Genomic DNA, 27,328 nt, shown 5'->3' on the forward strand with positions numbered 1-27,328 from the left:
TTACATTATCTTTAGAGATTGTGTTTTTAGAGAGACAAGCAAATGTGTATAGCCTAAACTATTTTCTTATCTGAAATGATGCCTTTGTCTAAAAATATCCCCCCAAAATTTAGCATTTCATTCACAGAAAACACATGCTGTAGAAAGCACTGGGAATACATTGTGTTGTGAAGATAGCCTGGTGATAAAAATGGGAGAAATTGTGCAGTGATACCTTTTGGGAAAATACTGGGAGATTGCTTATCCTACAAAATATCCAGTGAAGATGAGGCAGTAAAGTTTCTTCTCATATATATTTCAGGACATTATCACAAAAGCAGATGCTTTGGCTCATGAGAAGATTCTTTGACTCTCCTTCTAACTTGTGCTCTCTCTTACAGCTGACAGTCACAACTTTCCCAGAGAAGACACCCCAACTGGGAGCATAGATTCTCTTTCTTCTCAGTCTCCAACACCTGCCTTCTCTAGTAGCCCACCTGTGCTCTTGGATGGAAATCACCTTATCATGGACAGTGGAGATCTTGCAGGCTGGACAACAAATCTGTAAGTAACCTGAATATTAAGTAACAATTTTTCCACTAGTATGATTGTGCACATGAAACACCTTTTCATTTTCAGTTTGTGACGAGTGAATATTAGAAATTGCATATAATTGTGTTTGTTTCCTTCTGCTGCAAAAAGATATGTGTTTATATGTTGGGGTGGAGCTTAGAGACCACTTGAATGCTTGTGAGAAAGAAATGTTATTTTTCTACTGAAACCTAATTAATTTTCCTGTAACCTGTTATAAAATTTTAAATGTTATTTATTTAAGCAAAGAATATTTAAGTTATTCTCTATATGATATATTACCCTACTTTTATTTCAAGACTGTTAAGCTACACTTAGATGCCATGCTATTAAGGTTATGGGCCAAATTTTGAGTTTGGACAAACACTGTAATAAGTATGTGCTCAGATCCTGTTGTCTAAGAACATTATCTTTGTTAATCTCTTCTTAACAAATTAAAGGCCTGTTTTCCAATGAAAGTGCAGTCTGTCACTTGCAGTAGATTCTGAGGATGTTCAGTTTTTGAGCCTGACTTTATTTTAGCAAAAATTGACATTACTCTCTCTGTAATACAAATTCAGGTTTGATACACAAAAAACTGACCGTAACTTGTTTTTAAATCAGAGTTGAACCTGAATTGAATTCTCTGGTTTGCTATTCATACAAACTTTAACCAATATCAAGTCAAAGTTTTCCAGCCTTCAGTGCCAAGAAGAGCTGAAGGAGCAGGTCTGGAGAAAAGATCTGTTACAAATATTTTCCATAATGGCATTCTGAGTAGCCTGCTCTGCTGATGGAGCAAGTGTGTAGATGTATGTAACACATGAGAATATACAGATAGTCATATAATGAGTTTATATTTCTAAATGCACACACAAATAATTAACTGATTAGAGTACTTATTAACTAGAACAATTTTTTTTCTTGTATGTATTGAAATAATTCCAGATTTATAGGTATTGTACATAAATATTGTTTCTTTAGTAGAGGTCTGAAGTTACTCTTTCCTTATCCTCTTGTACTATCCTCTAGAATTGGGTGGAATCAGCAATAAGTTGTACTGGAGAAAGAGAGGTGCATGTGTGGAAAAGATGCTGTAGCTGGTATAAAACTGGACTGTTGGTAAAAGCAAGCATAGCTCATTAAGAAACACAGGGTTAGCAGAACATTGATAATGTCACTTCAGAGAATAAAAGAAGGAGTTTTGATTTTATCCAGAGAGTTTGGTAACTCCATGTATTTGAAGAAACGTCGCATTGTTTTGCATTTGTTGATTTTCATGAAAAATTAAACTGTACTGCTGTTTTGGAAATTTTTCTTGATGGCTTGAAGTTTTCTGCTCAATTGGAAACAGTACTTAGAGTTCTCTTTGGAAGGCATAAAAAGGTGCATGGTACGTGCATTTAGATTATTTGTCAAAAGTAGTTTCTTTCTTCCATTTGCTTGTCTGTGAAGTTTGCTTAGGAATTACCTCTGTAACAAGCCTGGACAGTGACAGAGAGTAGTCTGTGAATGTTACATTCTTTCTTTCCTCTGCTTTCTCACCCCAAACTGGCTTCTCTTCCCTTCTAGTTCTGATGACTGAGAGGGCCTTGCCTTAACAAATAAAAGCCAAACCCAAACCACAACCTGGAACAGCCCCAGTGTGTTGATGGCAGAGGAGTGGAGAATGTACCTGCTGTACTTGAGCAATCATTGTGCATCAGGGGGTCCTGTGGGCAAGGAAAGGCTGTGTTTGACTGGACCTCGTGTAGCTCTGGTAGCTCTCAGAGCTCCAGGAAATGTGGCATTGGCTGTTGAACTCTGCTTTGGTCATAGACTGTTCTCACAAATCGGGCTATCCCAGAGTTAGGTGGAGAACAATCCTTTGTTTGTGCAGGATTTCAAAACGTTTTGTATTTTGTGCCAAACTGGAAAAAAATCAATTCCTAAAGTCTCAGTATCCTCTCTAAAATGGTATTGCAGGTCTTCACTGAGATATAGCAAATGCCATACTGAGTCTAGGGGAAATGAAAATATACAGGAGGATCCGGTTTCTCAAGTTTCTGCTGATGTTTATAACACATGGGTGTTACTCTTGTCAGAGATCGATCGCTATGGAGTTATGCAGTCAACAAGGTGATGGTGACTTCTTTGTGGTAGAAGAGTTTCTTGCATTGTTTCCCGGGGGAGCGATGTTGCATTGTGGGTCAAAATGTGTCAGATATTCCAAGGCTCATTTATACCAGTAGTTTGCTTTAAGCAAGAGTACGTGATGGATAGCAAGAACACTTCTTGTGGTATTTGTTTCCAAGAAAGGAAAAGCTTGCTTTTTCCGGAATGATAGCTGTTGTCACCATGATGTTTCCTGGCAGAGTTTTCTGTGATGCGTGCCCTTTCCTTGTCCCACCTTTAAAAACAAAAGGAGCTACAGCTTCCAGCATGGCGAGATGAGCATAAAATGCAGGCAAATACACCCTCACCTCCTGACTGGTACTCGGAGGGGACCACATGGCCAGAGTGGTTAAAGAAGCTAAGAGGGCAAGGGCTATACCACCAATCTTAAATATCTCACAAAGCCCTGACTGCTCAATTGTCATATCAGTATTTAAAGATGTGCTGTGCATACGGTGTAACTCGAAGGTGATGTTTCACATATGTGTCATTTTGAAGCCCCGTTAAGCTGTTGGTTTTCATGTCTATAAGTGTGTGTGTGCCTGATGCTAGATTTTCTTTGAAAGATCTGTGTGGATCAGACATATGTCCTGTGTTGTCATGTACTGCTGTAGGGGTGAGTAGAGAGTTGGGCGTTAGTTGGTTCTCATTGCCCAGGGCAGGGGTGGTTCTCAGTGGAGACCTGAGTTTGCTGCTTTAAGACTGTTTTGCACCCTAAACTTTTTTTAACCTTTTTCCTGAAGTTATTTTTAACCTCACGCTTCCATCTAGAGCCAAATACTAAAAATAAATATGCCTTATTTTTGCATACACTCTATGGTAGAATATAGAGAGCTTTTTTTCCTCTGTCAGTCACAAAGTTACAGAGTAGTTTCTGTAGATGCAAGATTCAAACCCTAGATAACCTAGGATGGACAAATTACCCTTTCTACTTGATGAAGCACTGTGTCACAAACATATACTGTTTGAAAAACCCTGCTATCCAAGGATGCTTAGCACAAGCTGATCTCAGACATAAACTGATAATTATGGTTGTGAGCTGCGTAGAGTATTGCTCCCTTGGAGGGCTCTCCACTAGTTTGGGCACTTTTTCCCTTTAAGGCAGAGCAGCAATGACAATCTCAATGTTAACCAAAGCGTTTGCATTCTTTCATTTTCCTCTCTGATGAAAGTACCCATGCAGACTCTTGTCATACTCAGTTTCTGGTTTTTCTATTGCATTTGCCCAAAAAGTAAATAAATCTGCCACAGCTTTTTTTCAAGAGGCTTGATATCTTTTTGCTGGAGGACATGACCCTGACATTGCTTTCTGCCTTCCTGATTGGCACTGAAAAACACACGCCTTAGTCACTTAGATTTTTATTCCTGTGGTGTACAAAACTCAACTTTTTAATAATTCAAAGTATGTAGTTTCCAAAGAGGAGTTCAGGATTTCAGATGCGAAGAAGCTGAGTAGCCTTTCTAAGCTAGTCCCCAAACTGTTTTGATAATGGTGATGGTCTTGGGTTTGGAGATATGTATTACAAGGGGATATGGATAGCTCTTAAACTGCATTTGAACTGTGGAGCAACAGTCAATCTGCCCTTTTACATGCAGTTGAAACTCAGCGATACGTGGTTTGACTTTCACTCTATTATATTATGGCTTTTCACATGTAAAAGGTAACAGTGGTAGCTAAACTAGGTATAAACATCAGTGTCCAATAAATATATCTAAGCAAGTAAAGATACAGTGTAAGTTAAAGTCTGTAAAAGACAACATTTTTTTTCCATTAAAGTCCTCTTGTAGTGAAGTAGGGGGTAGTGCAAACGATGGAGCATCAGATATGGAGTCACATAATAAAATTAAAAAAGGGCAAGGGTAACCTCTTAGCAGCTGTTGTGGTTTGATTATAGAATTTACTTATGGAACCATTTATTGACATGAGGTCTGTCTTATTTAGCCTTCCCAGAGTACTGGCTATAATGGGAGCTCACCTCCAAAGGATTAGGGCAGGTTTCCCTTGTTGCAATGACTGATTCATCAAAAGGTGGATTACAAATCACGTCCTAAAATACTGTGGGATGCCTTTGGTCTGTTTTCACTTGACCTCAGAATGAACCCAAAAAACCTGAACACTTGGTATTCCCTGGACTCGGTATGTGCTGTAATCAATCTTTCTGTGGACCTCTTTCTGATAAGGAAAGATTTGTTACTGTAACTGGTCCCTTGTTGTCATGAGATTTCTTTGTGCTTTTACAGTACAATGCCCTATGCCAGGGTGTATCTACAGACCTTACAGACTTACTCCTCACAGTGCTGGGTTTTCAGAACTGAGCCAGAGTCTTCCTTTTCATTTGGAAGTCCCCTACATTATCTGCATGATCACTTCTTCATTCAGATCATGAAAACTGTCTTGTTCCTCAGCTGGAGAGTTCATTTTTGGGATCTGAGACTTCAGGGTCTCTGGGTTTCCCAGAGAGGTGGAACATGGTGACTTCTGATGGTTGTTCTGGGTGGAGGTATGATGCAGGATGTGGAGTAGCCTTCCTCAAGATGATACTGTCTGAGTATCTGTTTACCTTGCCTGTTCTTCTTTCCCTCTCTAAGCCTTTGGGATTTTGCAATTGGAGGGGATGGAAAGCATTCCTGTCCCTCAAACCTTTTCACTGAGCGTGTGTATGAGTGTGTGTGGGTGGGTGCACGGCTTGTTAAAGCAATTACATTTCTGGGCTAAGAATAGTAAGATTCATAGTTTCCAAACTGAATCCCACCTTGGATGCTGCTATTGGAGCATGCAAGATACAGTCCTGACAGCCCAAATGCTGAAGGTGCTCAAAGGCCAGAGGAAAAATAGAAGCACCAATGTAAATGGCTTTTCAGGAACATGCAAGGGGCCAGTGGCAGATAAATAATCGAGTCTTTCTTTAATTTCTTATACATTTTTCTTTATTAGTTCCCGTGATACTAAAGTATTCTGTTACCCAGCTCAATGGTATGTAAGTGCTACACTATGGGCATCATTTTTGGATTTTAATATCCACAGAGGCTTTTAAAATGGTGATGAGAACTGTGCTATGCAGCATCCTGAGTGCTTTCAGGGTCTTTGTGACCAGGCTGGAAAGAAGCTACTCATTCTTCATGAAATCTCAAGCTGTTCAAATTCCTGGTGAGCACACTGATATTAAAAGAGCCATCAGATGGCAAGGGAGGGCAGAGACAGTGATGCTCTGAACATAACAGAACCCTTTGACATAGTTATTAATTTTGTTTGACTGCTGACTGAACTCCCATCAGCCTTGTTATATTTACATCAGTAGACTGCATGTATAGTCTCCTTAAAATTGTAGTAGTTTCTTTTTTACTTTCTGGCAGTGGTGTGAATTTGCAACTTTACATAAATGATGAGTGACTTCACTTTCGGTGTCTTGAAAACTTCTTATAATATCTAGTGTCATCATCCTATTTTATTAAAAGAAGGTGCTTTAACAGCTGTTCGGTCATTGTGTTTATTTTGCAGTTTGTTTTTGTTTCAGCTGCCACCTCTTCGGTGACTCAGCAGTTTGGGAGCCAGTTTAGCGGAGCAGGCACTTCTTTTTGTACCCTATTATTATGCAAGCAGAGCAAGAGCCCTCATTTTGCAGCTCCTTTGAAACAGGCATAATGTAACTTAGTCATGTGGTTCATACAAAATAGTCCTTGCCATCTCCTTGTCTTCCACTGGGCTTGACAGCAGCACTGCTGTGTGAGCACAGGATAAGTTGTGTGTGTGCTCAGGGCAGGGAATGATGTGGATGTAACCACTGTGATGAGCTAAAGTTCTGTCATTTGTTTGGGTTTTTTTTCTCCTCTCTTTTTCTTTTATTTTCTTTGCATGATTCCAGTGAACACAGCCCCTTCTTTCTTTTCTTTTTTTTTTTTTTCCTTAAAGGAAACAGCAGTGTGCCATAAGCTTATAGATGTACATACTTCACTTTTGCTTTGTCTGCATTATCATTTAAAAATGCTTTAACTTAGGACAGCTGCTGTAGACATTAGCTTTGGATTTACCAGGCTGGCGTGAAAGATCATTTCACTAATGTGTTAGCTGCTTCACTGAGACTTCACAATCCAAGTTTAACAAAACCTCTATTTCATTGCTGACTGATGTGTTCTGTATAAATGAGGGTTCTGGAATGTTGTGTGCATGTCACATACTTTAAATTTTGAGGATAGAGTTTCTTTTCAGGGGGAACAAAGATGAGGAAATTCCGTCCTTCTATTTTGCCTCCAGCTTTTCTGCAGCTACGACCATTTCTAGAATTTTGCCCCCGTGTATTTTTCTCCTCCCCGCTCACCAAGGCATAGGGGTTCTTAACTTGCAGGAAGATCTGGTGGTGGACAGTATTGCGTTGCATATTGAATCAGAAATAGCTGAACCTTTTCATATACACTGTTGTCTTACAATGAAATCTTTCAAGAACACCTTCACTGAGTTTGTCAGCCAGACGCTGTGATACGACAGCCATGGGGCTGCCAAACTTGTCTATGAAACAACTCTTTTTTTTTTTTTTTCCTCAGGAGTTGCCATGTAGATTCTTTTCAGAGTCTCTGCCTTGCTCTCAAGATAAGAGACTGCTCTTTAGCTGTGTTACCTTAGGAACCAGCAAGATAAACATCCAATAAAATCTTGTTTTCAGGAGTTTGCTTCTGAGTATCAGTGCAAAATCTCTAGCTTATTTTCAGTAAAGCTGTTCCCCCCTCCTCCCTTTTCCCAATGCTCACTATGCTAGACAATAATATTTTTTCCTCAGACAGAGATGGTTATGTGAGGCTGTTTTTTTTTTCTTTTTTCCCCTACCCTCAGGAAAATGCATTTCCTTCATTTTAGCCTTTGGGAGAAAGGATTTCTTCAAGATACCTTCTTAAAGTTGAGATGCTCTATGATAAGGTGTGCAATACTTTCTAATATGTCGTCATCTTGATAAACAAGGTGTGCAAAGCTTTATAGCAAGATAGTCTTGCTATCACAAGAATATTTTCAAGGAAAAAACAGTAAAATCTAGCCAGTTTCTTGCTTACACACCACAACATTGGAAATTATTTTTCTTATTGAGTAAAACCCTCTGTTTTAACAACAAAATTAAGTGGTTCCTGAGATAGCCAAGTACAGTAAATAAAAAAGAACAAAACCAAACTCATAAATTCTAGAATGTGCTTAGTAGTTAAAGCTATAAATTTTTTTCCCCTTCTTAATATGGTGAATCTATTGCTGTTGAAAAGTGGGTTTTTTTTGTTTCCCTGCTGGCTCCTAGGGTATGATCTCTTGCTGGGTAACCAGGAGCCTAAAGTGACAGGCGAATTCAGGAGCCGTGCTGCAGTGCTTTCCCTACAGCTGAAATGTATTAAGGGAATTCATCAAAAAAGTGGGGAAGGGAACAGCCTGGCACTCCACGTACCTGCACTTCTGGAGTGGTTTTCCACTAGAACTGTTGGAGTGGCTCAGAATTTGTAGAAAACCTGCCAGTTTTAACATGCTTTTGTATAATGCTGTCTGGTAAAGGACAGTGTAGTCTTACTTGTTGATAGATTACACTTCTTGTTGAGTCTCTGTAACTTGAGAAATAAACATGCCATGACATGGATCTGAAGATTTTATTTCATCTTCTGTTCCTTTACTTGCACACCTTTTCTTTTGTGGTTTTTTTTTTCTTTTCCTCTCCAAGTCTCAGCAAGAAACCATCTGTTATTTATTACAAGTATTCTTATGAATGACCACTGCTTTCCTGGGTTGGAGAGTTCCTTTTGTGTCTTCTCTATTCTGAGTATCTTTGAAGTTATTAATTCTGTATCTTAGGTGCAGGTGTTTTGTGTTTTTCTACAGACAATCAAGTAAATTGCATAGATTAAAATGATACATGTAGCAATGAAATATTTATTAAATGGAAGATTTAATATTCACTTGCTGAAAATCAAACAGCATACATTTGAGGTATGCACGAGAAGGCCACTTGGTGGGATATTCTTGAATGGTGATTAGTTTGCATTAGAGATATTCTAATACTCTCGTGGTGATATACTTGGAATATTATTCTCCTATTTTCTGTAGCTTTACAGGTTTCAGAAATGAGTCTGACACCAATCTTAATCACAGAATCATCGAATGGCTTGGAAGGGAACTTAAAGTCCCTCTCATTCCAAACCCCCTTCTGTTTGAATTTAATCAATTTGAATTTAATAAATAGGAGCACAAGGAAAATATTTTTCCTTTAAGTCTCAGAATTGTTTTACATGGAATAGTTTAGCCTATGCAAGTAGGATACTTTTTTTTAAAATTCACTTTTGAAAAACTTCTGTCTTAAGTTCACCTACTGAATTAAAATTAATTCTGCATATATACATTATGTGTGGTGAATGGTGAAGAAATAATTTGCTTTCTGGCTAACTGAATAAACTTTACAGTACCACTGAGAATTTTTTTGTCCTCATTATTTAGAGAAAAGGATACAAATGCTGGTGTTTCATTTTTTTCATTTTTGTCTCTGAATGAGGTCACTTCTAGCAGAAGGATTTTGTTTTATCTGAGGAAAATTTTTCAATTATTATAAAAATGGGAGGAAGAGAACAAGTTCAAGTAAAAGCAAAAAAACCCTAAATTATGTAGGTGCTGTTCTTCAAAGGTATGTCATTATTGGAAAATGTAAAAAATTGTGTAGTGGAAGATTCACATGCAGTAAAGAAGACTACTCATTCTCTTCCCAAAGTTAAGCATGAAATATGGTTATAGTCAGCATAATCCAGCTCATCATTCAGCTTAATACTTATGATTCCTTTCTTTAATTGGTAAATCTGATAATTTTTAAAAGCAGAGCATGTTTTGATAAACCCTTCTGGTTGTGATCTCAGCACACTAAAGTTTCATTTTTATTAGTGGCATTAACTGTAGAATGCTGTTTCATACACTGTGAATTCCAGTTTTCATCCAAATGCTTCCTGACACAGATCCAAAGGAAAAGCTATTGTCTTGTTAAGTAAGGAATGTGACATTCACCACTTTACAATGTACTAAATTTAAAAATTAATGATCAAAATTAACGTCTGCTAAATATGCAGTTGCTAGAATGACTATGAGATATATATTAGCTAGGAGAAACAGTTTGTGAAAGTTGAATTTGATTATAAACCACATTATGCAAACCAACAAATAGTGATCTTTTCTCCTAGAAATCAAATATCCCAGATGTTTAATTTTAATAATTTTAATAGCAGATTAAAATCAGCTATCTAAGTTAGGTTTCCTGCTTTCTTTTAATCATTTACAGTTATAACTAGGGTGATTGTTGATCCCTTTTTTGCTTTCGGTCAATCCACCTTGATTAGGTGTGAATTTAGACCCCCACAAAAATCTTGACTGAATTCCTAGATTTCGGTGGTATTTTGCAGATTTATGTTATCTAAGAGGTTAATATTGGAATCAGACGAACTCATAAACGCTGTATTGTGAAGTCAGTACTTCTGAGTGATGATTCCTGCCTGAATGCTGTGTGTGAATGATTTTAATTCTGTTTCTGCTTAGAAACTGCTTGAAGTCCAGCTCTTTGTTCCAAAGATACACTGCCATTAAATGTTTGAACTCTTTGTTGTTTTGTCCGTGCAACCCTGAAACGTTTTAGTTCTTTAGGGAAATTAGGAACCTCCTTTATGTTAGGGATGACTTTGTGTGTTTTTCAGCGACTAAGAAAAGTTTTAATTTTGGCTGCTATTTCTTCTCCTCCAGAAGAGCAACTGTGTGCTCAGCCATTAAGTTAATGCCTATTTGAGCAGCATGTTGGTGAGGGCAGCCACTGAGGCAGTATTTACCCAGCTATGAGAATGAGATCTCAGTCCAGAGCCAGCATTGTGATCCCAGTGTTGTAATAGCTGCGGCCTCGTTAGAAATCTTCCCAGCCTTAGTATAGCACCGAGAAGGTTTTTAAATAGATTTGTCAAAACTTGTGAAGGCAAAGTGGCAGCTCAAATAATAGCCTGCTACATGCAGTTTCACTGTATCTGTCTTTATTAGATAAGGAACGGGGAATTTTGCCTTTTTATTGCTTATGTCATACATCTCAGGTAATTTGTCTTAGCTTAGAATGTAGGGAATGTAGGAGGAAGGTCTTCAAGGAGGAAATGCAGAATCATACGGTGGCCATTTCTGCAAAATCAGCTCGGCAATATTTTTGGGTTTGAATTTGAAGGTCTAACGAGTTGTCTAGTTATAAAGATTCAAACATTTTGGTAAGATAACAAGTTTTATTCACATTGTTAATTCTGCCTTGAATGTATTTCCTCTTAGCCCTGGTCAAAGCCGCCCATCGATGGTCTCGTGGATGAATATTCCATCTGCTAACCCAGCTGCCACAAATACTGCACTATCCACTTTCTTCTTCCCCAACCCTGCCACTGGGAGTGACAGAGCAGTGGAAAGGTACAGTGTACACTACAACTTTTGCTGGCTATTTATTTGCCTCCTTTTTCTGTATGTTTTTAAAAAATAGCTAATGCACATCTCCTGTGTTTTGTGAATGATTATCTCAAATCAGGAAATGCAGTGTTAGCAATATTGACAGAATAAAATCACTGTCTGTCTTACTTTTCCTTTGAACACCTTCCTTGGTAGAAGGCAGACAGATTGAGCCAGTGGCTTGTTGGTCACTACAAGCAGGGTGGGCAGTTCATAGTGTCTCTCTCCCACAGTGTTTCTCTTAGTGTCTTTTAAAATACAGATTCTTTCTTTTCTGTAGCCACGTTTGTCAAATGTAAGTTTCTCTTTCCTACTTGCCTCTGAAACTTTCCTGTGTTTTTACCTTTTTCTGTTGTTTCACTCTTTTCTTTCACGCTTTTGTCCTGCTTTCCTTCCATCCTGTTTCTGCTTCCTTCCATATTGTTGTCCATCTTTTGAAGTATTCTCAGTTTTTCCTTTGAAGGTCTTCACCATCTCAGCTTTTCCCTTCATAATATTTGAAGGAAAATATTTTTATTTATTTATAATATTTTCTTTTCTAATTCAAGCAGTTGGGTATATTTACAATGTATTCCCAACACTTTGTAGCAAAAATCCCATTTCTCAGTACTGGTTGCATTTTGCACCACAACTGCATTGTCTGTTTGACTGCAAGTTCCTTGGGGCAGGAAGAATCTTTCCTACTGTGTAGTCGTTGTTGTTGCCTGGGCTCAACAAAAGATGATTTAATAGTGTGGGTGCTCTGTCTAAACACAGCATTATTGGGCAGCAGCAAACTGTCAGTTTGCAAAGGCATGATTAATTAAGCCATGCCAATAATATTTACATATTCAAAGATCTCTGCTTATGGTACTTTGGGAAAATGAGTACTGTGGAGAAATTCATATTGATGCCTTATTACTGAGCATCCTGAGAACACCTCTACAAGACTGCCTGAGATGTTAGAAATCTTGAGGAATTTAAGAAAAAACAGCATCTTTGGTAGACTAGTAATGTTGTATTGTAAACAAACATAAAATATGTATTCTGAACAGTGATAGTGAAAAGCTGAAGTGCAAGATTCATGAAGAAATGTTTAAGAAGATATAATGATGATTAGTCTGTAAATTAAGTATCATATGCTTTGCTTACTATTGATTTCCTTGCTGATTAACACTTGAAAAAATTTTAAGTGTAGTTGAAAGTCGAATTTGTCATAAAAATAAGTGTGCCTGAAGTTAGGAGTATGATATTCAGAAATGCCAACAGTAAGGTGTGAAGCTTTGGCTTTGGCTGTGTGTATGAATTACAAGCCTTTAAGGATGCATGTGAAATTGTGTTTAAACTTTCAGTCATATTCAAATATGAATGGAAAGAGAATGGTTGAGAGAGTGTCTTCATAAGAGCAAAAAGTCGCTATAATTCATAATTTCATTTTTCAGTGCTGCCCACCGAAAAGCAAGAGCAGTTTATCCATGTGAAGCAGAACACAGCTCTGAATTGTCATTTCAGATAGGAGCAATATTTGAGGATGGTAAGTACTGCTTCAGTAAATATAAAGCAATGAAAAACAAATTGACAAAACTGCTAAAATGGCTTTGGATAAAAATACAAGTCTGAGTGCTATTCTGCCAATGTTGCTGATGGCACACAGTTGGCAATGGAGATGTTTTCTGGTGTGAGGAAGCTATTTAACATATCCCTAGCTGTGTGAGGCAATGCTTTTGATTTTGGGTGAGCTTTCAATTGGTTGAATTTTTCAGCATCATTTGAATGTGTTGTACCAAAAAAAGGTTATTCAGTAATAGAAGAGAACATCTTGGCCTATGAAAATGTGTTTTTTAAAATGTGAACTATTGTTGTAAAATAACATGTGGGCTTTCATTTAAAGAAAAAATATCTGTTTAAGGATTTTCAATCAGAGTGCCAGGTAAATCAAGTGAACACTGGAGAGAAAAGACAGTGCTTGCTGTTTGGGTCAAGGTGTGTGTTAGTGTCTGTATGTACTTGTAGAAAAAGGAATATTCACTGAGGTGCAGAATGAAGGCCTGTGTTTAAAGATTTCTACGGACCCAAATATAGCATTACATTTGAACACCTGGAGGGTGGTTCCTCTGCTCAAGACTGTGTTGCTCAGTGAGCTTCCATGTATCTATCCTTCAGTAACTTCACAGGCACTTCAAACTCATAGGAAAAGTTTTAGGTTTTAAACCTTATGCCTACTTTAATACAAACTCTGAAGATGCTGAAGGCAACGTTACAGTTTCTTCTTCTCACAAGGAAATTCCTAATATAAGAAACAGATAGTATGGAATGGCTCAACATGGGCTGGACAAATTCAGAAATTCTTGTTACTTTAATGCAGTTTAATAATAATTCTAGGCAGAAATCAGTTCATAGCAGCAGCATGGTATGACTGTTGTTTATTGGAAGAACTTGGTAAAAAATTACATTCATAGTGAAAACCTCTTAGATTTGGCCAAATACTCATCCAAGTTTGGTGCAGAGTGGGGAATTCAAAGTGATCTGAGAATTCCGTCCCTAAGGACCTTCTGAGTTTAGTATTTCAGTTTTTCGTTCTACAGGCAGGGGGCCAGTAAGAGGCACATTGATCTTTAAAAAATCTGGAAATTCTGCAGTGATGACTCTTCTCATCCATTGTCAGCTTTTAGTTTGCTACCAGATCAGAAATCTGATATGTGATTTCCAGAGGGAAAGTGGTATTTAATACAGCATGACCAAACACACTTAGGGGAGGTACTGCCCAGTCACTCAAATACTATGTGAGAATCTTTCGTTGCATGCCCAGTGAAGGAGTATTCCAAATTTCCAGTTTACATCCAGCAGGGAAAAAGTGTACACAGATGGAAAACATCAACCTGCAGGCATTAAAAAGCTAAGTATTTCTTATATTTCCCAAAATGCATCCTGTTAACTCTTAGCACTGGATCAAAAGTGTGTGAGGGGAAAGTTTTTCTCATAAGTGAAAATCTTTTCAACTCCAATAGGATGTTCCTAATTTGTTTCACAAGATGAAACAAATGGGAAGCTCAGCAAAAATCTTATTTTTTTAGTGTGTATAACAACAATGAAAACATTGCACAGGCATAGATATTTCCTTCCCCTTTTTTGTGACGCTTATTTTAAAGCAGGCAGAACATAGGACAATCCTGTCCTCTGCCTCCTCCCAGACAAGTAAACAGCAAGCCTGGTCCAGACTCCAGTTCTGATTTTTTTGCAGCATAAAGTGGTCTGGGGTGCCCACTAGATTCTTCCCTACTAGCACACACTTTACAAAATCATTCTTGATGTTTCCTATTAGAGCTGCCTTGCAGGCAAATCATGTCTGAATCAAGTTAGGTGGGAAACCTTTTAAAGATGAATTAGCTAAATGATTGCTCTTTTTAAAGTTCTTAACACCAGCTATTTTAATTTAAGTTTTTAAAAACATGACTGATAGGGATCTTCAGCAGACATAAAACTATGTACAGGAAAGAAAAATCAAGTGCATGGTGGAAAAGATTTGATGTCTAGGAGAGGCATTTCTGATACAGAACATCAAGGGTTGCACACCTGTTGTGTTGGCATGGGATAAGAAATTCTTTCAAGAAACAGTTGTTTTGTGTGAGAGCAATGCCAGGATTCTCTTCTTGTGTAATGAGATCTCTAGAAGTGGTGGCAAAGCTACTGTGATTTGTTGCATTACAGCCTCAGTTGAGTTTTTCAACTAGAGAGTTGGATTGTCCGAGAACAAGTATGGAATTTGACTCTGGCATGTGCTGAAAACTATTTCAACTGTAAGACTCTTTTTCCAGCTCATCCTACAAGTAAGGTTGGAAGCTTGAGGAAAGGTTGGGCGGATTGCATTTTGAAAACCTAATTGCAGATTTCCATGGCAAAGATCACATTTCCTTAAATACATTTGTTTTGATTTGTTCCACTGTATCCTGGTTATTTTATAGGGGTTGTCCTTGCCCTGCAGGGCTCTCACCCTGCTGTGATTGGGTAGGCTGTGGATTGGCAGAATAAAGAGGGAGAGCATGAAAGTAATAAGGCAGCAACTGGATGTATGTAATAACTTCGTGGTCATTTCACATAGTTCCCAATAGATTATGTCATGGATGGCTCTGTCAATATGAAAAGTTATTCTCGTGCAAAGTGCAGACCAGTCTCCACATTTGAAACCTCTGAAATGCCTCGATATGGGCCTTTTCTTTTTGTACTAGGCACCCTTGTGTCTATGCTGGAATCAGATTCCAGTGAATCAATTCAGGTTCTTTAGTTACTCAATTTAAATTCCCATATGCCCTAATAAAGCCCCCAAATGAAGAATTAAAGTAATAATACATCAATTCTGCAGCTCTACCAATAACCTTAACTATCAAAGTGACAACGCATCAATCAAGTTGACATACAGCTAGTATCAACCATTAAAGTAACTGTTAAATTAATGTCTACTAAAAAGTGCTGCTTCCATTAGTGAGGGTTTTATCCATCTCTCCCTTCTCCACCCTGCATGCCTCACTTTTCTAATCCTGTTTCTTTCACCTCTCACTATTTGGTTATTGAATTTTTTTTCCATTTTCTTACCTCTCTTTTCTGCTTTGTTTCTTTTTTTTTCCTTCCCTGTTCTTCTTGGTCTGTCTCTCTTGGTCCATGGATGTTGATTGCAGTGGTTCTCTCTTACCTGTCCTTACTCTGGATGAGTCTTTCTGGCTGCTCTAGGCTCAGACAGGATAATGGCATTTAGTGAAGTACAGTCTTGCATCTGTCATAGCTGCTAACTGTAATGTTGGTAATGTTGGTGCAAGAAGGTAAGGGTTTAACCTTTGCTCCCATCGCCATTTCCTCTTTCTAAATGAGAAAAAAAAATCTGTTTGTCTCACTCTTCCAAGGTTAGATTTGCTAATATTTTAAATTCAGCTTTATGTCACCTGATAGGAATCTGTATAGAATCTTAGCATTTTCATGTTCAGGAGTTTTCACTAGTGCATGTACATTGTGCTACCCTGAATTCCACAGTCTTTCCATTAGTGACATAGAATATAAATGCTAAGGCACCATCTGGTAAGTTAAAAAGAAAAGGCAAAGTTTTCTATTTAATTGAATTGTGTAAGAAAATGAATAATGTAATCTGAACAATATCCACTGTATTTTTTTTTTTAAATCTTCAATTCAATTTGCCTTAGGCTGTGCCAATATTTTTCTTTCCCAGTTGTTACAGGCTGTATTATTGACAGCACATAACAATATAATTCAAGTGGTTAGAGGCAAAGCTTGAAGAGTTTGCAGCTGGATAAGGGCACATATGGGAAGAAGCAGAGTATGATCTGAGATTGAGAGAGACATATGCTGGCTGTATATTTCTGTTGTTGTTGAGGCAGATATTCCCAATAACCATGGAAAGAATAATCAGACTGCCTGGCATTGAAATTTTGCCAGCCTTGGAGCCAAGTGTTATTAAATTTCTGGTTCTTGAAAGAGACTGCTTAAAATTCAGTAAATGGGAATTTCACTCGGGAGAAGTGTTTTAGATAGAGTAAATGGTGTTTACACAACAAAAATTCCTTGGCAGTATTGCTAGCAGGAAGGCTTCCTGAAAGCTTGTCAAGATAGCTCTTATCAAGGCTTTTTACAATTTTTAAAATCAGGTTTTAGGGGAGAGGAAGTATGAGGAAAACTGAGAAAATGTTTTTTTCCTCAGGAAAAGTGGGGCACCCATCATTCCTACCAAGTATAAAAGGAACACAAAAAGCCATGTTCACATGGCCGTTGTCATCCCCCTCTATCTCTCCTAGTGTAACAAAGTGCCAGGCTTAGTTAATGTCCCTGGTTTTGACTCCAAGGCACTCTCTGCCCTCTAATTGATGCTGTGGCTTCTGGACTGTCTGTCTTCATGGTGCTGACAAATGAAGGATTCATTCAAAGAGAAGTGGTGCTCCCAAAATACTGTATTTCCTTGTATGTGCAAATTGTTCTTTTCCTGAGGTAAAAATGAGGATAGAGCTACTTCTTTGTGTACTAGATAGAGCTCTACTTTGTGTAGAGCTACTTCTTTGTCTGTGGATTTCAAGGCACTTGGAAACATTCATGTGAATTAATTATCTTCATTTTACATCTGGAGAAACTGTGAGTGTACAGGCTGTGGACAGATGTTCTCCTTTTCAGATACCTCCATGCCTTTTGGAGGTAGTTATCTCAAACTGCTGCTGAAAGTTACAATTCCTTCACCAATAACAAGTACCAGATGAGCAATACCAAATCCCTACTGACATTGCTAGAAGTTTTTACATGTCACTGAAGGTAGTTTGACCTTAACCGGTCTGACTTTGCTCCTGCACTAATAGTTGTGGAAGCAGTGATCTTTAGGAGAGAAATGTTAAAGTGGAAGATGTTTAACCTGATGCATTTTACCTTGTAGTTGCATTTTACCTTGTAGTGTGCAAAACTGTTGGAGATGTTCAGCTGTCAGGTGGGTGGGAATCATTTCGGGAGAAAGACCCCAAGTCTCACAGATTGGTGAGGTTTTATGTTGGTGACACAGGTCACTAACTTGTATTGCAGGAACTCAGCTTGACCAACCATTTACTGCTTTAGAGTGAGCCAAGTTATTCTTTAGACACTCTGTTCATCATACTGACTAGATCTCCACCAGCTGGAATAGACACTTGGGAAGTCTGTAAGCTGAATTCCACCTTCGCTAGTTTGTCATGGTGTATCAGTGTGTTTGCTTTTGTTCACAAGCCTGAACCCTTATGGGCAGACTGTTTTTTATTTGTGGGCACACAGTAAATTTTCAGCAGGTCAGGAAGAAGATCCCCTGACTCCCAGCTCTCTGTCCTGTCCACAAGATAATTCTGCTTCTCACAGCATAATTAAGGGAAAGAGCAAGTTCTGAAATTCCAAATTCTGTGCTAACCCTAAGCATGCTAAATGTTTCTGTATTTCTCTGAGCAGCTTTATCCATAGGGATTGTTTGAAAAACCCAGAGGGATTTCAAAACACAGAAGGCTTGCAAACACATTTTGTCTTTTTAATTTAATTTCCTAATGAAAACTTGGCCAGTGTGATTGAGTTCTATGGAATTGAATTCTGGTGCTGTTGTGGTTTTAGCAGTGAGATTTCTGTTGTTCTCAGAATGTGAATCCTCATTTATGTAGTTTTTTGGAGTTATTACTCTGATTGGCAAAATAGTCCATCAGAAAGGGAGATCTTCTTGTGCCAGGCACCCTGCATGTTAGATTTCTTCCCAAAATTGCTAGTTTCCACAAAGATGGGGAAATCAAGTGTGAATCAGTGTCTGAATTGGTCTTGCTGAAGTTAGTGGCACCTAGACAATGAACTAATACTGCTGTGGAGATGAGTCTTGCTGTCATGTGTGCTTGAGAGCTGTGAAATGTTTGAGCTGCCAAAGCAGAGCAAGGTCTGCTTGTAGCATTGGGTCTTTGTGAACTGCTGTTTGCAACTTTTATGTATTTGCAGTTAGATAATTGTAACACTGGCAATAGGAAAGCTATTTCCTATGGAGCATACAGAAAAATAAGTGCTGCAAGTGCCAAGTTGATTTTATTGCGTTTCTTGATTAGGTGAAATCGGAAAAGCTTTTACTTAAAGATCTCATTACAAGTTGCAAGTCTGTAGATTTTTTTTTTTCCCCATTTGAGTTGAGTGATTGTTCCAGAGCACTTGCTTGTAATACTGATGGTCAGACAACTTCCTTCTCTACCCTTTGCCTCCACTATAGTTAGACAGCTTAAATGGCCTTGCAGCAGGTACTGAGGAAGCCAATGTCCCACTCTGAGCTTTCAACTTTGCTGCTATTTCCACTGTCCTAGGAGGTGATAGCTTTTAGTGGTATTTCTATAGTTGGTCTTGTTGTTCAGTCTTGCTATACACTCATTAAACCTTGCTGAAAATACTTAATTTTTAATCTCTGCTCTGTACCTTTTATACTACAAGTATCCTCTCCTCCTGTCCATGGCTGACTTAAGACTTATTCCCATGGGATGACTGGTCTAGTAATGAGTTGTAGTTTTAAGGCCAAATGTGTAGTTTCTACAGCAAGGTATTTTTATATGATGCAGGCCTGAGAAAGTGCTAAGAACTGTAATCGTTGTTGACTGAGAAGAAATGACAGAAAGGGGACACTATGGAACATCTTCTCTTGAGCAGGGTATTTTTTCAGAAATAGCCTGTGTCCTTGGTTTAAGAAGAGCTGTGCACGATAGAAAAATGGCTTTTCTTTTTTTTGTGTGTGTGGTTAAGTGGCTTTGATTTTAAATGAATGTGTGCTCTTGTACCCAATACTTCGGAAATGGATTAGCAAAGAAAACAGGATCACTGGAGCTTAAAGCAGCTTGACACTTGGATGGCATCCTGATTAGTATCATGTACCTACATAAGAAGTCAGTGATGTACGTAGGTATCCTTAACCCTTCTTGCATATGGTGATTTGAGCGGGGGCAGAAATCTTACCTGACGTGTCACCACAGCTGCTGAATATTAGGAATTACTTTTTAGTGTGGTTTTTTTTTTAGATAAAGACTGATCTCTAAAAAATGGTGATCTTAGAAGTAATCAGAGTGATAATTATCTTTTCAGTCTTCATTGAGTCTAAAAGAAACTTATGCCAACAAGTGAGACCCTGAGCTGTGTGATGTGCAGACAGGGTATTTAATTTCCCAAGCATAGAGCTCAGTTGTACTGTTTATGTCTCATCTTCTGGGCTGAAAATGGTATTTGTCTCAGAGTTTACTATTATCAAACTTGTTTAGAAAATATTTCTTTTTGAAATTTGCTGTTGTGTAGAGTCAAGTGATTCAGCATAGTCTGAGCATTTCCTCCCTGGGTACATTTTAGGTGAATTTAAATTTCAGTGTGATCCCCTTAGATTAGGGCTTCCCTCATTTTGAACAGACCTTTGATTTATAGACACTCACATGCCAGTGATATCTATCCTCTCTCTAATATAAACTGAGGTTGAGCTCCAGAGGACTAGTAGAAATTTCCCACTTTCAGGTTTTCTAGTTATTTTTCTTCCTGACCTGTCATTTTTTCAAGTTTGTTTCCTGTAATACAGATGTGCTCAGTAGGTATGGGAGACTTCAGGGAGAGGTTTGGCTGGCTGCTGGCACATTTGCTGGAACGAGCAGAATTACAGCTCCACTGCCGGAGGGAGGCTTGTGGTGGTGTCAGCAATGTGGTTTCAAATGCATGTGTACTCTGTAATTGTGGAATAAAAATGACAAAGGGAGAGGAGGGCCTGCTAATTACTAATAGTAATGTAAGTTACTGTGTGTGCAGAGATCCTAAAAGGTAATTTTCTATGTGTGTTTTTCCTTTGGAATCTTTCTCTCGAACACTTTCATTACGAGTGTAAGCCCAGACTTCTGTTCTGAATCTAAACTATCAGTATCACTTGAAAGCAGTTTTGTTTTCTGGGTTTGTTGGAGGTATAGCTGTTGTTTAAAGTGTGGTTTCTGAGCACAGCTTCTAGCTTCGCTGTCTGACAATAATAGGACACAAGGAAAAAAGTAGGGGAAAGTATGTTTTTTAAGTGCTCAAATTTAGAGGAGCCTTACAATGCTTTTGAAAGTGAGACTTAACATGTTGCTCTCTCTTAGCTGTTATTTCCCTGATATGTAGAAGGCTACAAATATCACATTCCCCAATGTGTTAATGTGTTTTAAATAAAGTACTGACATGGCTGGCAGCATGTTTCAGCATTTGTCTGATCTCTTCCCTAAATACTGTCTGTCTCAGAAGCACTGTGAGGATAAATTAATACAGTAGAGAGTATCGTAGGTTGCTAAAAAGTGTGGGATTTTGCAGTTACATAGGTAAGTAGATACCTGTATCATATCCTTATAAGACATCTTATAAGGGAATTCGAGGACTTCTTGGTCTGTTTTCCAAAGCAATGTGGCTTGTGCTTCAACTTCCTGTCAAATGTGGTCAAATGGGATTTAAACGGCTGCTGGAGCTGCACGTGGTCTGCTGGAGGTCTCCTGCGAGGCGAATCAGCTGACTAGGGGGTAGAACCCAGCCCATCCACGAGGGATTTCAATGGCTGCTGGGAGCGCCAGCAACCCGAAGCGCGGTGAACAGGAGCGGGCAAACACCTTTTGATGTGGCACTTTTTTTCATGTGGCACTTTTTTTCATGTGGCACTTTTCCCCATGTGGCAGTTTTCCCCACGTGGCAGTTTTCCCCACGTGGCAGTTTTCCCCACGTGGCACTTTCTCACGTGGCACTTTCTCACGTGGCACTTTCTCACGTGGCACTTTTTGACAGCAGTTAGCGCAGGCGGGGCAAGCAGGCGGGGCACAGCCACCTCCCAGTTCTCTCAGGTGATCTTTTTTTTTTTCCTCCCCACAACTCAGCTAAAGCCAGCAATGGCTTCCAAAAAAGCGAAAGCCGTTGGTGCTGCTGTTATCACAAGGGGTGTGTTCACACAGACAGAACTCCCCAAGAAGGACACCAAGACTGTTCAGGTCTCTGGCTGCACAGAGTGTTTGAGCCTGGCGTTAGTACCAGGGGACACTGTGAGTGGGGTCTGTGTATGATGCGAGCAGGTGAATGATTTGCTGTGCCTGGTGGCAGAGCTCAAGGAAGAGGTAGAGAGGCTAAGAAGCATTAGGGAAAGTAAAAGGGAAATAGACTGGTGGAGTCACACCCTTTCACTCCCAAAAGAAGTCCAGCAGGAGACAGTGAAGCCCTGCCTCTCCTGCCATCAGGCAGATGGAGCAAACCAAGTAGATGGGGGGGAGTGAAAACAGGAACAGTGCTGCATCCAATTGGGATCCAGTCACTAGTGGTGACCCCCAGGGATCAGTGTTGGGCCCAGTTCTGTTTAATATCTTTATCAATGATTTAGTTGAGGGGATTGAGTCCACCATCAGCAAATTTGCAGATGACATCAAGTTGGGAGGGAGTGTCAATCAGCTGGAAGGCAGGAGGGCTCTTCAGAGGGACCTGGACAGGCCAGAGAGTTGGGTTGATTCCAACAGGATGAGGTTCAACAAGGCTAAGTGCCGGGTCCTGCACTTTGGCCACAGCAACCCCCTGCAGTGCTACAGGCTGGGGACAGAGTGGCTGGAGAGCAGCCAGGCAGAAAGGGACCTGCGAATTTGGATTGACAGGAAGCTGAACATGAGCCAGCAGTGTGCCCAGGTGGCCGAGAAGGCCAATGGCATCCTGGCCTGGATCAGGAACAGTGTGGCCAGCAGGACCAGGGAAGTGATTCTTCCCCTGTACTCAGCGCTGGTGAGGCCACACCTGGAGTGCTGTGTCCAGTTCTGGGCCCCTCAGTTCCGGAAGGACATGGAGGGGCTGGAGCAGGTCCAGAGAAGAGCAAGGAGGCTGGTGAAGGGACTGGAGCACAAGTCCTATGAGGAGAGGCTGAGGGAGCTGGGGTTGTTCAGCCTGGAGAAGAGGAGGCTCAGGGGAGACCTCCTCACTCTCTACAACTCCCTGAAAGGAGGTTGTAGCCAGGTGGGGGTTGGTCTCTTCTCCCAGGCAACCAGCAGTAGGACAAGAGGGCATGGTCTTAAGCTGTGCCAGGGGAGGTTTAGGTTAGTTATTAGGAAGAAATTCTTTACAGAGAGGACAATCAGGCATTGGAATGGGCTGCCCAGGAAAGTGGTGGATTCTTTGTCCCTGGAGGTTTTTAAGATGACACTGGATGTGGCACTTATTGCCATGGTATAGTAACCATGGCAGTAGTGGATCAAGGGTTGGACTTGATGATCTCAGAAGTCCCTTCCAACCCAGCTGATTCTATGATTCTGTGTAAATATATATAGGAAGTCAGATTTCATTAGCTGTGCTCACAGAGTAACTTGTGGGGCATTGAGAGTCCAAGCTGATATTTCTTATTTTAGATTAATAATTCTTAAAATATTTTATATTTTAGATTAATGGTGATACTCTTGCATAAAATTCTGGATCAGCAACACTGATGGCAAACCCTTAGGATGGCACAAGGAACAAGGAACTCTTCAAGCTTTTTCTTAGTTGGTTGTTTGTTTTTTTTTTTAATTGCACTGCGTATTTGAATTTCAGAGAGAGGATTTAACCAGAAGAATGATTCAGATTTTGTCCATTGGTCACTTCCAGTAGCAGCTCTATTCTGAAGAGATGATACTTGGAGCAAAATCTGGCTCATTTCTATTTCCCCTATAATCCTTTTCATGCTTACTTTTCATGCCAAGTAAGGCCCTATGCCATTCTTCTGTGGCTCTGAGATTCCAGATTCACCCCTGCTGCTCAAGACAGGTCTTTGTCTTGCTTTGCCCCACCTACTGAAATTGTTTTCCACTGTTTTTATATGAATCCTGACTTTTCCCTGAAGGCACAGGTTTTCTATTTTATAAATCTGTCCTAAGCTCCATTAACCATTTCCTTAAGGAAGTCTCCTGCACCTAAAAGCTATTTCACCATGTACACTGTGCAGAATATTATGAAGTATTTAAGTCAATAATCATCTTTATCTTTCCTTGCCAGATTCTTAAACTGGTCATTGCAGATGACGGGATGTTTTCATAGATACTTTGCCTGGTGTCACAGAGCTAAAGCTAAAAAGTACTAATTCCAATATAAAAAGATGCAGTAATTCTCTTTCCTTTTCTTTTGCAGTGCAATTTTCCAGAGAACCAGGATGGCTAGAAGGCACGTTAAATGGCAAGAGAGGACTTATTCCACAAAATTATGTTCAGTTTTTATAGCTTTGTGCATTGAACGCCAAGAAGGTGTACATGGTATCCATGGATTTTTGTTCTAGTCACTTGTCTCTACTTTTGTGACTGCTTTTAATCAATGAAGAGCTGGACTATGGATTGAAGATCCTAATCTGTATAAAGATATTGTGTTGCCAAATATGAATTACAAAAAAAAAAAAAAAAAAAAGATTCTTTGAGGGTTGGAATGAGTGGGAGGGACAAGTAAGGGGGATGGAGGAATAGATTAATTTTTTAATAGGGTGCTTTTTTTCAATTGTAAAGAACAGTAGTGGTATATTTGTTTGCAAAATAATTAGCATTTTAAGTCAAGTATTTGGTTGATCTGTGACTCAACTTAGTGTCCTGGAGATTATGCCTCAATAACCAGCCTTTTAAAAAGAATGTGAAGATGGTGAGGCACTGGCACAGGTTGCCCAGAGAAGCTGTGGATGCCCCATCCCTGACAGTGTTCAAGACCAGGTTGGATGGGGCTCTCACCTGGTCTGGTGGAAAGTGTCCCTGCTCATGGCAGGGGGGTTGGAATTAGATGATCTCTAAGGTCACTTCCAACCCAATCCATTCTACAATTCTATGATAATTTGGGTTTGGAAGATACTGTTGGATAAAAAAGGCTATCATGCTGACAGTTAAATTATATTTCAAAGTGGAATAGCCAGTACGGAACAGACATCTGTAAGTAAAATAATAGTCACTAAGACATGACATTTTTCAAATGTCTTCAAAGAGCACATTCGTTTATGTTGTGTGTATGATTTCATTTATTTTATAAAGATAAGACACATGAACTTTTATTACAGGCTCCTATATGTCATGGTTTCTTCGCTACTCAAAAATATCACTGTAAATGAAATAAAACGTTATTTGCTATTTGACTTGTCATTCCTATGTTGCAGAATATTTTGCTCTGCTTCTGAAAGTTGTGACATGCAATAATTATTGGCAGCTGTTTGCAGTCAGCCTTAAGCAGGCTCCAAAATGAATGGGGACCTTTCCTCACTTAAAATAGGCAGCTCTGCAAGCTCAAGCCAAATGGAAAAGAGAATCTCTGGCTTTTGCATCCTGGAGGCATCTTGTATTTTATCTGTTGTTTGTCTGTCTAGCTGGTCACTGACCTTGCCTTTCTTCCTTCCCTGTTCTTGTCAACTGTAAGGTCTTATGGATGCGCCAAGGTATTGGAATCCTCAATAGCTGCCTCAAAATTTGTAGAATTATTTGAGTAGTGAGAGTGTTATCTGTGGTCATAGAAAAAGCTTCCAGAAATCTTGTGGTCTATAAATACGTAGCTTGTGTTTAAAAAAAAAACAACGTTACATGCAATTTATCACTAATCTTTGTATTTTTCTCTCCTTTAAGGAAGACCCTCTGGGAGGCAGTGGAGAGGATGCAGGAAAATATGACGGGATGACATACAATACAGGCTCACTTCTTTGTTAAATTGGACTCTGTGAATTTTGAGTAATTTACTTAGCTTGCAAGTTTTTCTAACAAATGGGATTAGTAAACCAGTTAATGGTTAATGCTGCTTTAAGGTTGGAATGGCTTCCCCCCCCCCCGAAGATTTAACTCCACACTATTATTTTGTTCCTTTGCCCAGACTGCACAGACCATTGGAGTGTACACAAATCATCTCCAGATGGAGCAATGGTGGGCCAAGTCAGTACAGCTCTCCAGCACTAACCCTCATTGCTTGGAGGAATTTCATTTGGTGTATTCTCCTGGTATTGAGCAGTGACTCTCTGCCATACAGCTTTTAGGCAGTTCTTGTCTTGGCATAGTGGCTAAGTGACCCAAGCACTGGAGATGACTTTTGGACTTTTGTGAAGGAGACAAAGTTCCTTAATTTGCTCCTTCACTCAGTGCTAAGGAAATAGTTGCACCAATACCTAGAGCAACAGATTGAAGGTTTCCTTGTTCATATTTGTTCATGTGGCAAAGCACTGTTCTACTGTTCTGGCTGGGTATCATGTTGTCTGGGCCTGCAGATTTATCAACTCATTTGTGGCCTTAGAGTCATTCAGGAAGCAGGATGGTGTTTGTGTGCCAAACTCAGTTTTCATGGCTACCAGTTGGTGGAAAATGCTGAAAGAAGAGGGGGAATGTAAACCTTTGGTATTGGCCTTGCAGGTGTGGCAGCGAGGTATGCTGGCTTGTCAGATAGTGAAGCTCTGATAACTTGAAGCTGACAAGCTTTGGAAGGTGCTTCCATTAGTTTTATTGTTGTTTTAAACCTGCAGTGCATGTTTGATCTTGTTCTGGCTTCTGTCTCCCAAAGTTCTCAATATTTCTCAGCTCTAGCTCTGTGTTTGGGTTGTTTGTTTTTTTTTTTTTTCCTTTTAACTGAAGTGGTTTAAAAAGGCAGATATATAGACAAGGAATAAAAGACTTAGTGCCTATTCCATCCAGTCCTGTGACCCTGTTTTGCCTTTAGGTGAGATGTTTTGAGACTCCTGTTGCTCCTGGGGCCATGCAGAGCCCAAACAAGGAGAAAACTTTTCTACTGAGAAATGATACGGCTGAGCAGAGGTAATACTAACCCAAACTTTCTCACGTCCTAAACATTGTCTGAAGGCAGTGGTGTGAGCTGAGCCAGATCAGATCTGGCTTTCAGGCTAACCACACTGCCTGTTAGGAATATAGTTGTGGGAACTGCTACCCACCATGTGGGTTTCCACATCAGCCCAGCTATACTAAGGCTGAGTACAGACTTGTCCAGCTGAGCAGCCCATTCTTCATCCTCACTGCTGAACTGCACTGCCAACAATGCCTTGTACTGACTGCTTGGAAGTAGAGATTCAAAGATGCTAAAAATGAAAAAACCATATTAAGAAAGTCAGGCCCCTTTCCCATCCTTTGAGATTGCTTGCTTTCCTGAAGCTGGCCTTAGGACAGGCCTCTTGTCTGTCTTTTCTGTGGCTTGGTAGACTTGGGAGGAGCAGAGTAACATGCTGTTAACTTGGGGCAGGAAGCACAGGGAGTCCATTGTGGAGGAAGCTGGTTGAAGATTTCTTCTCTTTTGGTCCAGCAGCAGGAGTGGTCGTTTCCGTGGGTCTGGCCTAACTCCATCCTCTCCCAGCTCTCCTGTCACAGCTGTGGGTACAGGTTCAGCTTAATCCTCAGGTTGGGTTCCCCCTCCCTTCCTCTGTGCTGGTTACTGTGGGCAGGGGCACGGACTTGTTAGTTTGCAAAAGCCAAGACTGCTGGTAGTGAACACATGACACGGGCTGGAAATTAGAGAGTGTGAATTAGGGAAAAAAAAAACAACCACCACCCAAACCCAAGAAAACAAATGTGCTTTTTATGCAAAATGACGCTGGCCTTGCCATCACTATGGGGCCCGAGACTGAACCCCCCAGCCTGGGGATTAAGGTCGAATGTGTTTGCTGAATAATTAATGGAAAAGCTGAGACTCCTGACTAGCTGGGATCAGCAGAAATTTATAGTCTGT

The 27,328-nt window shown here is 39.7% G+C and overlaps 1 protein-coding gene across 2 annotated transcripts in view; it reads left to right on the top strand.

The window, feature by feature from the left end:
• The window catches only part of ARHGAP10 (Rho GTPase activating protein 10), a 147,312-nt gene extending 122,557 nt beyond the window's left edge, over positions 1-24,755 (top strand). For both annotated transcript variants that reach the window (XM_064651746.1, XM_064651747.1), the window contains 4 exons: positions 381-543; positions 10,997-11,128; positions 12,586-12,677; positions 23,780-24,755. In XM_064651746.1, coding sequence (XP_064507816.1) covers positions 381-543; positions 10,997-11,128; positions 12,586-12,677; positions 23,780-23,868 — 476 coding nt within the window. In that variant the 3' untranslated portion in view covers positions 23,869-24,755. The remainder of the gene's footprint in view (positions 1-380; positions 544-10,996; positions 11,129-12,585; positions 12,678-23,779) is intronic.
• Positions 24,756-27,328: the final 2,573 nt, after the last annotated feature.

Source organism: Pseudopipra pipra, chromosome 4 (genome assembly GCF_036250125.1).
Source record: "Pseudopipra pipra isolate bDixPip1 chromosome 4, bDixPip1.hap1, whole genome shotgun sequence".
Taxonomy (NCBI): domain Eukaryota; kingdom Metazoa; phylum Chordata; class Aves; order Passeriformes; family Pipridae; genus Pseudopipra; species Pseudopipra pipra.